The 13,285-nt window shown below is 40.1% G+C and overlaps 1 protein-coding gene across 1 annotated transcript in view; it reads right to left on the reverse strand.

Moving 5' to 3' along the window:
• nphp3 (nephronophthisis 3) overlaps positions 1-13,285 on the reverse strand; it is a 59,563-nt gene that overhangs the window by 11,795 nt on the left and 34,483 nt on the right. Inside the window, exons 18-24 of the mRNA XM_062991971.1 lie at positions 12,410-12,574; positions 10,542-10,633; positions 9,191-9,313; positions 7,821-8,010; positions 6,996-7,237; positions 6,825-6,900; positions 3,820-3,947 (exon numbers count right to left, since the gene is read on the reverse strand). Coding sequence (XP_062848041.1) covers positions 3,820-3,947; positions 6,825-6,900; positions 6,996-7,237; positions 7,821-8,010; positions 9,191-9,313; positions 10,542-10,633; positions 12,410-12,574 — 1,016 coding nt within the window. The remainder of the gene's footprint in view (positions 1-3,819; positions 3,948-6,824; positions 6,901-6,995; positions 7,238-7,820; positions 8,011-9,190; positions 9,314-10,541; positions 10,634-12,409; positions 12,575-13,285) is intronic.

Genomic DNA, 13,285 nt, shown 5'->3' on the forward strand with positions numbered 1-13,285 from the left:
ATTAGAATTTAAGATTTTAGGCTTAATATCATACACTATGTCTGGCAGAAAACAGGCACTGCACAGCTCCTGTTTGATACCATCTCTAAAATGAAACATGGTGGTGCTAGCATCATGCTATAGGGTTGCTTCTCAGCAACAGGGACAGGAAGACTGGTGACCATTGAGTGATGGATTAAATGTCCTTGTTTTTTTTATATATATTTTTCTTTATGCATTTTCTCCCCTTTTTCTTCCTTTTAGTGCGTCCAACTGCCCGAATGCGTCATGCTTCCTCTCCACCAATGCGATCCCTGCTCTGACTGAGGAGAACGAAGCTAACCCACACCCCCTCCGACACGTATGCATTTTATCACCTGCACTTTGACGAGTGCAGTGCAGCTCAGCGTTGTGTACGGAGAGGACACACCCTGAGAGCACTCTTTTCTCATCTCTGTGCCAGCGCCATTAATCAGCCAGCAGTTGTAATTGCACCAGTCATGGGAGAGAGACCCCATCCGGCTTAGTCCCGCCCATATCTGAACAACAGGCCAATCGTTGTTTATGTGGCCGTTCAGCCTTAGCCGGCCCGGTAGGCAGAGCTGAGATTCCATACGATGTATTCGAGATCCCAGCACTGGTTCCAGCGTGTGTTTTTACTGCTGCGCCACCTGAGCGGCCTATGGATTAAATGTCCTTGACTGGCCCAGCCAGTCATCTAATCTGACATCTAATCTGACAGAATTTAAAAGCATCTGCCACAAAGAATGGGATAAACTGCTCAAATCTATAATGTGTATCCAAAAAGACATCTACAAAGTAAGAGGACTACAAGCTTTCGTGAAGAGATTTCAGTTTGTGATTTTTACTTTATTTTAAGAGAACTCAAAAAATAGAATGACATTATACTGTGTATATATATATATATATATATATATATATACAGTACAGGCCAAAAGTTTGGACACACCTTCTCATTCAATGCGTTTTCTGTATTTTCATGACTATTTACATTGTAGATTCTCACTGAAGGCATCAAAACTATGAATGAACACATGTGGAGTTATGTACTTAACAAAAAAAGGTGAAATAACTGAAAACATGTTTTATATTCTAGTTTCTTCAAAATAGCCACCCTTTGCTCTGATTACTGCTTTGCACACTCTTGGCATTCTCTCAATGAGCTTCAAGAGGTAGTCACCTGAAATGGTTTATTAGTGGAATTTCTTGCTTTATCAATGGGGTTGGGACCATCAGTTGTGTGGTGCAGAAGACAGGTTACTACACAGCCGACAGCCCTATTGGACAACTGTTAAAATTAATATTATGGCAAGAACCAATCAGCTAACTGAAGAAAAACGAGTGGCCATCATTACTTTAAGAAATGAAGGTCAGTCAGTCCGGAAAATTGCAAAAACTTTAAATGTGTCCCCAAGTGGAGTCACAAAAACCATCAAGCGCTACAGCGAAACTGGCACACACGAGGACCGACCCAGGAAAGGAAGACCAAGAGTCACCTCTGCTTCTCAGGACAAGTTCATCCGAGTCACCAGCCTCAGAAATCGCAAGTTAACAGCAGCTCAGATCACAGACCAGTTGAATGCCACACAGAGTTCTAGCAGCAGACCCATCTCTAGAACAACTGTTAAGAGGAGACTGCGCAAATCAGGCCTTCATGGTCAAATAGCTGCTAGGAAACCACTGCTAAGGAGAGGCAACAAGCAGAAGAGATTTGTTTGGGCCAAAAAACACAAGGAATGGACATTAGACCAGTGGAAATCTGTGCTTTGGTCTGATGAGTCCAAATTTGAGATCTTTGGTTCCAACCGCCGTGTCTTTGTGAGACGCAGAAAAGGTGAACGGATGGATTCCACATGCCTGGTTCCCACTGTGAAGCATGGAGGAGGAGCTGTGATGGTGTGGGGGTGTTTTGCTGGTGACACTGTTGGGGATTTATTCAAAATTGAAGGCACACTGAACCAGCATGGCTACCACAGCATCCTGCAGCGACATGCCATCCCATCTGGTTTGCGTTTAGTTGGACCATCATTTATTTTTCAACAGGACAATGACCCCAAACACACCTCCAGGCTGTGTAAGGGCTATTTGACCAAGAAGGAGAGTGATGGAGTGCTGCGGCAGATGACTTGGCCTCCACAGTCACCGGACCTGAACCCAATCAAGATGGTTTGGGGTGAGCTGAGTGAAGGCAAAGGGGCCAACAAGTGCTAAACACCTCTGGGAACTCCTTCAAGACTGTTGGAAAACCATTTCAGGTGACTACCTCTTGAAGCTCATTGAGAGAATGCCAAGAGTGTGCAAAGCAGTAATCAGAGCAAAGGGTGGCTATTTTGAAGAAACTAGAATATAAAACATGTTTTCAGTTATTTCACCTTTTTTTGTTAAGTACATAACTCCACATGTGTTCATTCATAGTTTTGATGCCTTCAGTGAGAATCTACAATGTAAATAGTCATGAAAATACAGAAAACGCATTGAATGAGAAGGTGTGTCCAAACTTTTGGCCTGTACTGTATATATACAGGGGTTGGACAATGAAACTGAAACACCTGGTTTTAGACCACAATAATTTATTAGTATGGTGTAGGGCCTCCTTTTGCGGCCAATACAGCGTCAATTCGTCTTGGAAATGACATATACAAGTCCTGTACAGTGGTCAGAGGGATTTTAAGCCATTCTTCTTGCAGGATAGTGGCCAGGTCACTACGTGATGCTGGTGGAGGAAAACGTTTCCTGACTCGCTTCTCCAAAACACCCCAAAGTGGCTCAATAATATTTAGATCTGGTGACTGTGCAGGCCATGGGAGATGTTCAACTTCACTTTCATGTTCATCAAACCAATCTTTCACCAGTCTTGCTGTGTGTATTGGTGCATTGTCATCCTGATACACGGCACCGCCTTCAGGATACAATGTTTGAACCATTGGATGCACATGGTCCTCCAGAATGGTTCGGTAGTCCTTGGCAGTGACGCGCCCATCTAGCACAAGTATTGGGCCAAGGGAATGCCATGATATGGCAGCCCAAACCATCACTGATCCACCCCCATGCTTCACTCTGGGCATGCAACAGTCTGGGTGGTACGCTTCTTTGGGGCTTCTCCACACCGTAACTCTCCCGGATGTGGGGAAAACAGTAAAGGTGGACTCATCAGAGAACAATACATGTTTCACATTGTCCACAGCCCAAGATTTGCGCTCCTTGCACCATTGAAACCGATGTTTGGCATTGGCACGAGTGACCAAAGGTTTGGCTATAGCAGCCTGGCCGTGTATATTGACCCTGTGGAGCTCCCGACGGACAGTTCTGGTGGAAACAGGAGAGTTGAGGTGCACATTTAATTCTGCCGTGATTTGGGCAGCCGTGGTTTTATGTTTTTTGGATACAATCCGGGTTAGCACCCGAACATCCCTTTCAGACAGCTTCCTCTTGCGTCCACAGTTAATCCTGTTGGATGTGGTTTGTCCTTCTTGGTGGTATGCTGACATTACCCTGGATACCGTGGCTCTTGATACATCACAAAGACTTGCTGTATTGGTCACAGATGCGCCAGCAAGACGTGCACCAACAATTTGTCCTCTTTTGAACTCTGGTATGCAATATTTTGAGCAAAACTGTGCTCTTACCCTGCTAATTGAACCTTCACACTCTGCTCTTACTGGTGCAATGTGCAATTAATGAAGATTGGCCACCAGACTGGTCCAATTTAGCCATGAAACCTCCCACACTAAAATGACAGGTGTTTCAGTTTCATTGTCCAACCCCTGTATATATATATATATATATATATATATATATATAAATAAACACTTTACTGACTCTAGGTTGTTCTGAAGGTAGTAGAGAACTCCGAGTTCATTGAGTGTCTTGGCACAGTCAGCTGAGTCTTTACCAAGAGTCAGCTCTTCCAACTGCAGTGCTCGTCGACGCAGTAGAGTAAAACCATACTGTAATACACAAGCAGAGAAAGTCACAAATAAATAGTTTTTACAAATAAATCACAGTGTAATCATTGAAGAAAAAAAAACTAATTCATGAGCTCTGTGGATACACCATATAAACACACCATTAATACGGACTATTATAATATAATAATAAACTGGTCAGTAATTATCTAGGTCAGGATGGACATTTAGAATAATCAGTTGATGTTGAATCAGTTGATCAATTCCAAAGTGTAATACACTTTGACATTTTATTATGGACATTGTGGAACTTAAGGCGAGATCTCAAAGAGCAAGAAAATCCTCAGATCTGCCAGGCAAAAAGGCAGAACAAATCCCTGTAGAACAGCACAGGAAGTTTTACCCAACACAGGAGTAATGGTGCACAATTTAACAGTGCAGTGTTACCTACGCAAGCTTTACATGGAAGAGTCAAAGAAAATTAACAACCGCATTATAATCAGGGCAGAGGTGTGCATAACATCTAAACAAATGGAAATCTTGGAAACAAGTGTTGATTGATATAGTAAAAATGGAACATTCTGGCAACTACAAAAAATTTTTGTTTGGTGGAAAAAAAGAAGACGCAGTTGATAAAAGAACACATTCCAAATAATAAGTATCTATTATGCATCGAGGTTGTGTGGAAGCCAGCGGCACACAAAACCCTGAATTGATAGATGGAGAATAAAGGTAAATAAATGGACACACAGCCTGTTAGCACTCATTATGGATGTGAAATTAAAGACTCGGAAGTGAAGTGTGAGGTGCAGAAATTTTTCACCAACATAGGAAAACACTGTGACTAAAAAGGCAGTAACCAAAAAGAGGACAATCGCAAATAAGTAGGGTGGACAAAAATAAAAATAATAATAAAAAGCCAACAAATGAAAGAGACAAATGCCACAGCCCACAACAGAGAAAGTGGATAAAACAGGGATAGCACAGAACTGAGAACCAGATGTCAAAATATGACAGGTGGCTATATGACGGCCGTCGGGACACGCCAGCAAGCAGAAAACCGGATCGGGCAGAGCAGCCCAGTATATCATGTTTCAGAAACACACAGGTTTGCCAGACAAATGAACTGGCAAGTAAGAAAATGGGAAAAACTGTAATATAAAGTCATATCAACTATGAGAGACAAAATGAGAAAAAAAAATCCAGGAAATCACATTGTAGGATTTTTTAAAGAATTTATTTGTAAATTATGGTGGAAAATAAGTATTTGGTCAATAACAAAAGTTCAACTCAATACTTTGTAACATAACCTTTGTTGGCAATGACAGAGGTCAAACGTTTCCTGTAAGTCTTCACCAGGTTTGCACACACTGTAGCTGGTATTTTGGCCCATTCCTCCATGCAGATCTCCTCTAGAGCAGTGATGTTTTGGGGCTGTCGCTGGGCAACATGGACTTTCAACTCCCTCCACAAATTTTCGATGGGGTTGAGGTCTGGAGACTGGCTAGGCCACTCCAGGACCTTGAAATGCTTTTTACGGAGCCACTCCTTCGTTGCCCGAGCGGTGTGTTTAGGATCATTGTCATGCTGGAAGACCCAGCCACGTTCCATCTTCAATGCTCTCACTGATGGAAGGAGGTTTTGGCTTAAAATCTCACGATACATGGCCCCGTTCATTCTTCCCATTCTTATTCTAACACAGATCAGTCGTCCTGTCCCCTTTGCAGAAAAACAGCCCCAAAGCATGAAGTTTCCACCCCCATGCTTCACAGTAGGTATGATGTTCTTGGGATGCAACTCAACATTCTTCTTCCTCCAAACACGACGAGTTGAGTTTTTACCAAAAAGTTCCATTTTGGTTTCATCTGACCACATGATATTCTCCCAATCCTCTTCTGGATCATCCAAATGCACAAACTTCAGACGGGCCTGGACATGTACTGGCTTAAGCAGGGGGACACGCCTGGCACTGCAGGATTTGAGTCCCTCTCGGCGTAGTGTGTTACTGATGGTAGCCTTTGTTACTTTGGTCCCAGCTCTCTGCAGGTCATTCATCAGGTCCCTCCGTGTAGTTCTGGGATTTTTGCTCACTGTTCTCATGATCATTTTGACCCCACGGGATGAGATCTTGCGTGGGGCCCCAGATCGAGGGAGATTATCAATGGTCTTGTATGTCTTCCATTTTCTTACAATTGCTCCCACAGTTGATTTATTCACACCAACCTGCTTGCCTATTGTAGCTTCACTCTTCCCAGCCTGGTGCAGGTCTACAATTTTCTTCCTGGTGTCCTTCGAGAGCTCTTTGGTCTTGGCCATGGTTGAGTTTGGAGTCTGACTGTTTGAGGCTGTGGACAGGTGTCTTTTATACAGATAACGAAGTCAAACAGGTGCCATTAATACAGGTAACGAGTGGAGGACAGAAGAGCTTCTTAAAGAAGAAGTTACAGGTCTGTGAGAGCCATAAATCTTGCTTGTTTGTGGGTGACCAAATACTTATTTTCCACCATAATTTACAAATAAATTCTTTAAAAATCCTACAATGTGATTTCCTGGATTTTTTTTCTCATTTTGTCTCTCATAGTTGAAGTGTACCTATGATGAAAATTACAGACCTCTCTCATCTTTCTAAGTAGGAGAACTTGCACAATCAGTGGCTGACTAAACACTTTTTGGCCCCACTGTAGGTAGTATGATCGTACCCATTATAAACTTTCAGCACCACCAAATTAACAAGCTGTACAATAAACATATAAAAGAACTTAATAAAGTTTTCTATAAGCAAAGAAGTTTGTCTTCCAATTCATTCAGTCACAGATAAGTAACAGCAGTAATTACTTTAATATATCATTTATATTGTTCATATCATTGGCATATACAGATCATTTTAAACATTAATAAAAAGAAAGATTAGTCTCTTACCATGTGACCTTTATGCCGAGCCATTTCCTGCCTGATTTTGACTGACCTTTTGTGCAGTTTCTCAGCTTGCTCATACCTAAAAAAAAACACCTCAGGGTCATAAAAGGTCAGCAAACATTAGAAGTCCTCACTAAAAGTGAAAGTGCCTTAATTAAAGCAAGCAGTGTGTACTTGTTTTGTTTCTGGTAGAGAAGCGAGAGGGAGTCAAGTTCTCGTGCCACACTCGAGTGCTCGGCTCCGTAGGCGTTCTCACTGATCTCCAGCGCCTGCTTGTACAGCTGCTCGGCGTTGCCAAACTTTCTCCAGTGGACGTAGACTTCGGCCAGCTGGTGCAGTGACTGGGCCACACTGGGATGATCTGGGTCTAAAGCCGTCTCGCGAATCTCCAAAGAGCGCTGCAGGGGGGGCACAGACTAAAAACACACACCCAAACACATTTAAAAACTTTAGAAGAGCTGGCAAAGAATTAGAGGGGAAGCAAGTATTTAACAGGTGTTTTAATAAAGTGACGGGTCGGTATATTTTTAACAGAGTTTTAGTAGAATTAGTAGAATTGCCTAATTACAGGGAGATTCACTCAAAAGAGGCCCCAAATATTCTATAATAACTCTTGCTAGTACAAAGCAATCTGAACGAAACAATCTGAACATGCAATGTGCTCCTCAGTATATGGAGCTTCAAACAAGCCGGAATGCCCCTGCGTCAGCACGATGAGGTAGGACAGCCGTTGCGACGTTTAACCTCCATTTGCAACTTCAGGGTGCATACCCCATACCCCTTCACTCAGTCACTCCACTTCTCATCAGGAGGGTGGTGTACAGTATTGAGCAGTGCGTATTGAGCAGAGCAGTATTGATTACACATGTATTTTTTTGGTATGTACATATTTTTTTGGTTCAGATTGCTTTGTCCTAAAAGGTCTCTTTCAAGTGAATCTCCCTGTAGATATTAGGCTGTACGGTTGGGTGAGTGTCAGCATGAACAAAGTGTGTGTACCTGACTGAGAAGGCCCAGGTCCTTGAGGAATCGACCCAGTGTCTCATACAGGTTGGCCAGTCTGGTCATGCTTTCTTCACTCTCGCAGTTCTGCTCAAATTCCTTCAGAGCATCAAAATATTCTGCAGACATGGACACTTTGTCCTTTCCAACAAACTGCCAATATGCTAGCAGCTCTGAGAAATGACCTCTGAAAACACACACAGGTCATTATCTTACAAGATCTGAAAAAAGGGCAATATTTTAATATTATTTTAATATTTTATTCTGTGCATTACACATTAGAACCTGACAAAAATCACCTGGTCCTAGCTAGTCTTTAAAGGGATTATGGCCTATAATCTTTAACAACAATGCTTTGGTTACTGATACACTATATAGTCAGAAGCATGTGATCAGCAGACCAATAGCTTGCTGGACATCCCATCTCAAAACCCTCTCAAAACTATGGAAATTGCTTCTCCTTTGTGGCCATAACAGCCTCCAGACTTCTGGAAGGGCTTTTCACAAGACACAAACACGTTGTCATGTGTCTGTTTTTATTAAATTGTCCCAAATTTCCACAAACACTTGAGTAATCATGCACTGATGTTGAATGAGTAGGTTTTGCTTGCAATCAACATTCCATTTCATCCTGAAATGGTTGAGGTTTAGGTTCAGGGTCCTGTGCAAGCCACTGGAATTTGTCCAGACCAAACTTAATAAACCATGTCTGTGTGGACCCTGCTTTGTGCACAGTGGCTAGCTAAGATAGGAAAGTTGCCAGTCTGAAGCATGTTGTCCCTACCACAATTTAAACAGATTTAAACTTTTATTTAAATCTTAATTTGGTTGATCTTTATATCAAACAAAAGATCCCCCAAACAAGTGATTTTGTTTGGAGAAATGGTTTTAGATCTTTTCCACTCTCTTAGGTATTAAGACTCTGAGCTGAGATCTTATCAAAGGAAGGCGGCACAAGGTACTAAATTAATGGCTGTAAATAACTCTGGTACACTGTATACTTTTATTATTAATCCACAAATAAATAGAATAATGAAGAGACTAAGAAATAAATTAATAGACAGCAGACAGATAGATGGACAGGCTGTTGAATAGATTAACAGACAGATCTGATGGACAGATAACCAGACAGCATGATAGGCAGATTAATAAACAGAATGATGGACAGATCAATGGGCAAAATGACTGTAAAACTGACAGATTAATCAACAGACCTCTGGTAGGGCTAACAGATTGATGGCCTGACTGATGGTAGAGCTAATAGATTAATAGACAGATTGATGGTAAAGCTGATTGCTTAATGGACAGACCGATGGTAGAGCTGATAGATTAATAGACAGACTGATGGTAAGAATAAGAAATTGCACCTTTTGTAGAGATTCTGTGAGACAAACAGGTTGAGCAAGATAAGATGAAGTTTGCTTCTCTCTCCGTTCTGCTGCAGCAACCAGGGCAACTCATCTGCCACACGCCATGTCACCCTGTCCTTACTGTACACACACACACACACACACACACACAATCGTACAAAAGGATTACTAATGAAGTTTTTGGTTCACGTTAGTTCTTGTTAACCTTGTCTATTAATGTTGGTTTGGTATTAGACGTTGTAGGAGAGCCAATCTCTTGTCGACTGGGCCTGGAATTTGTGGCTGGCTGACATAATGTTAGGCTTCTGGAATAAAAAGCTGAAAAAATTCTGAGGATCCGGTGAGTGAGCGTGTAACAAGCAAGACGGCTGAGAGTGCCAGTGCATACAACATTACACCAAAGAGACAAGGCTGGAAGCTTGTTTACAGTCTTTGTCTATTTTTTTTAATATAAGCCCCGCTTTAAAATTACATGAATACAAATATCTAATGTTATACCAATGATCATTTTAAAACAAATCAGTTACTCTTGTTATCCTATTAACATTATGGCTATCAGCAAATATTTCAATCCAAAGCGACTACAGTTGTGACCAATGCAATCAGTTCACTGGTCCAGTACCTTAACCACTGAGCTACCACTGCCCTTATAGCATGTAGTGTTTCATTAAAACAGAACACATCCTGAAGTTTCATATCAACAGGTCTCAAATACAAATAATAAGCATTTTATAGGCTAGCTGGTATCACAATATCATAATAATGGCCAACTAAATTTGATAATCATAATTAAGATGCAGTCCATATCTTTAAACTCCTCCTTACACTATTAACATAGTTAAGAGTCCTGACCTCAACCCCACTAAACAACTTTGAAATAAACTGGAACATTTAACCTAAGCTCACAAACACATCCTACATACACCTCCAACACCTTGTGCAAAGCCTTCCAAAAAGAGTGAAGACTGTGGTGGTTGGGTGGGTGGTGTTTAATTCCATGTTTATGTGTTAAATATCATACTAACAGAATGTTCTGGTTGTTGAACCATAGGTAAATTGACGTCCAGGTATCAGATTGTGATCTGTAGCTCTAATGCAGCTGGGTTATGCAAACAGCAGTCTAAAGTACAAGAGCAGGTTCACCCCTAAATGGCTTGAATAAGACAATACATAAATTAGGGTCTTAGAGTGGTGTAGTCTACATTGAGATGCAGTGACACAATGTTAAATGGGCAGTACGTCCTTGAATTTTACAAAGAAGCCTGGGCAAAAATTCCTCTACAGCAATGTCAAAGACTACACGGTTATTATAATAATGTGTGTGTGTGTGTGTGTACAAGGTTCAGACCTAAGTTGCTGGCTAAAATACTGAATAAGGTTCTCTCTGTATGAAGCACATCTCCCTCCATTGAGGAACTCCTGCATTACTGCCTCACATGCCTGTAAAGATACAGAGACAAATTAACACACACACACTTACACACACACGCACCAATCTCTGACCAAACTGAAAAATGCTGCAAAGAACACTTTTAAACACAAGATCCAGACTAATGTAAAATGTAAATTTATAAGAAAGGACCAGCTAAATGTTCTGCCTATTCACCAATGTTCATTAAATAATGTTTTGTATTTGTTATTTAGTGATTTTACTTCAAACTAGACCTAATAAACTTCAAGAAGAACAGACAAGTCTAGTATGACAGAGGAGGTTTTCAATTGTGAACATATGATTATTTATTAATCTTAATTAATTGCTTCATCCTTCATCCTCTGACCCTCAGAGGTCTACCCTGAAACCCTACACATAAACAATACACATACTCATACCCATCCAGTCATCTATTTAGGAAAAAAGGAACAGATTTAAATCACCTATACTATCACAGTCATTTTGTCACTAACAGCAAATCCACTGTTTACACACCATGACTCTGATTCCCATGCAGAATAATACTCGTATAATCATTATGTCCTGAAAACTAAAAATACCTACACTTAAATTAAAAAATATCTAAAGTAAAAATGATATAAAAATATATAATAACAAACAACTCTAAAATCTAAACTGACATTTAAATGTATGAACAATTCATTTACAATAAAGTAAAAGTAATGTAAAAATCAAAACTAAAATATCACTAGTACACACCCAGGCCTGTCAAAAAGGTTCCCTGTCATTTTTTTTCTTTTTTGCTGAAATAGCAGGAGGTTATACCAAATATACTGACCAGCTTCCTCAACACCCCCGTACACTTCTGCTGCTTAGACTAAAACTGTTAGTTCCACTATGTTCATTTCTGCTGCACAGAAGAAGATGTGAAACTGGATTAAGTAGAATAAGGCAGTAAGTGGAAGTAGATAAAAATGACCACCAACTACACCAGTGAGACCAAAGATTAAACACATAACACAACCAAAGACGTGATAAATCTTATAACTTGTTACTTCAGACAAACATCATATAGCCAAAAGTATGTGGACTAAATAGTGCAATACATTACATTTAGCAAAAAGACGCATTCGCAAAATAAATATGGAGGAATATGGAATATAAACTATAGCACTGTAATTACTATACTGAAAGTTCTGTCACATGATGCCATTATTATAAAAATAATTCTGTTCATTATAACTGTCATAAAGAGCATCCCTGGTTTAAGTGTTTTTGTTATTTAACTTTAAGTGTTTCTAATGTGAAATTATGGAAATAAATAGCAATAAAAGCTGAAAGCAATGCAGAGCAAATAAAAAATACTGTTCGATGTTAAGTCTTACAAATGAGATCAAACTTTGTCAAAGCAACATTAACACTAGACCAGTTTATCAAGTGCTTTATGTTTAACAAACTTTCTTTGTTAAGCAAACACACACAAGTCTAGATTCTAAACAGTGGTTGAAGTTGTGCATAGCACACCACCATTGGAGCAGTGTTAATATCAAAGATTACTAATTGCAAGAAACTGTTATCTGCCTATATGTAAAGAGCCATTTGTAAAAAGTTCTGTGGAGAAGTAACAATTGAATAAGGTTGTATTTTATACGTTGTCATTTTTTAAAACTTACTCTTACTCAACACCAGTGTCCAACCTTATTAATGCCTTTGTGGCTTAATGAACGCAAATCATGTTCTATAATTTTGCTGTCCTTACTTTCTAGCTGACACACACAACCCCATACACAACCTTAAACAGAAACACACTGACACACACAGACCTGCAGGTGCTGAAAGCGGACAAGGCCACAGCTGAAGGAGATAATCAGGAGGTTTTGCAGTCTGCAGAGGAGAGAAGAGAGCGCCGGAAAACTCAGCTCTGGGAAAATCTCCAAGAGTTCAGATTCACTAATGCCATTATGACTGGCACACAGCAGGCACAAGAACTGCGGTAAAAAGAAAACCACACTTTAACAGAGAAATAAGAAAAAACAAACCAAATACACAGTAAAACTCTATCATATATAAACAGGAGGTAGAAATTCAACTGCAATTTAATTAATATACTCAAAGGAAAAAATTTCATTTACTATCCATTAACGTGTTTCTAAAGGCACTTGGCTGGCCAGGCGGTTTATTTTGTTCGCCCACCAGGGTTAGCAACTCAGTGGTGCTTTTAGCCGGCAAGGCATCTATTCAAGCATGACCGGCTATGTCTGTGGGTGGAGGAGGGGTTTCTGGTGAAATCAGACCGACTGTGACTATGACCAGTACTAAGCTGTTGGTGAAAAAAGATCTACACTTAAATTAAAAGTTTAATATTTCAGTTTAGCCCTGCCTTTATATTGTACGACATGCTCTTAGCCCAGTTACAAGGAAGCATAGCAGTTGTTTTAAAATAATGTTGAATTCCACATTATCAATACGTATTGCGTTCAAGACAAACATGTTACAGAGACCAAGTTAATCCTATGATGGTCAACAGTGCCTTCCAGTGGTAAAAAGAATAGCAACTCTACTTCAGTAAATAGAAAAATGGCTATGAACACAATTATAAAATAAAATTTTTGGAAGGGTCAAGCAGTAATAATTAAAAAAACAAAAAACACAGTAATATAACCATACCACTCAAATGTTATGGCATATGTGCTAATTAC

The sequence above is a fragment of the Trichomycterus rosablanca genome, chromosome 3 (genome assembly GCF_030014385.1).
Source record: "Trichomycterus rosablanca isolate fTriRos1 chromosome 3, fTriRos1.hap1, whole genome shotgun sequence".
Taxonomy (NCBI): Eukaryota; Metazoa; Chordata; class Actinopteri; order Siluriformes; family Trichomycteridae; genus Trichomycterus; species Trichomycterus rosablanca.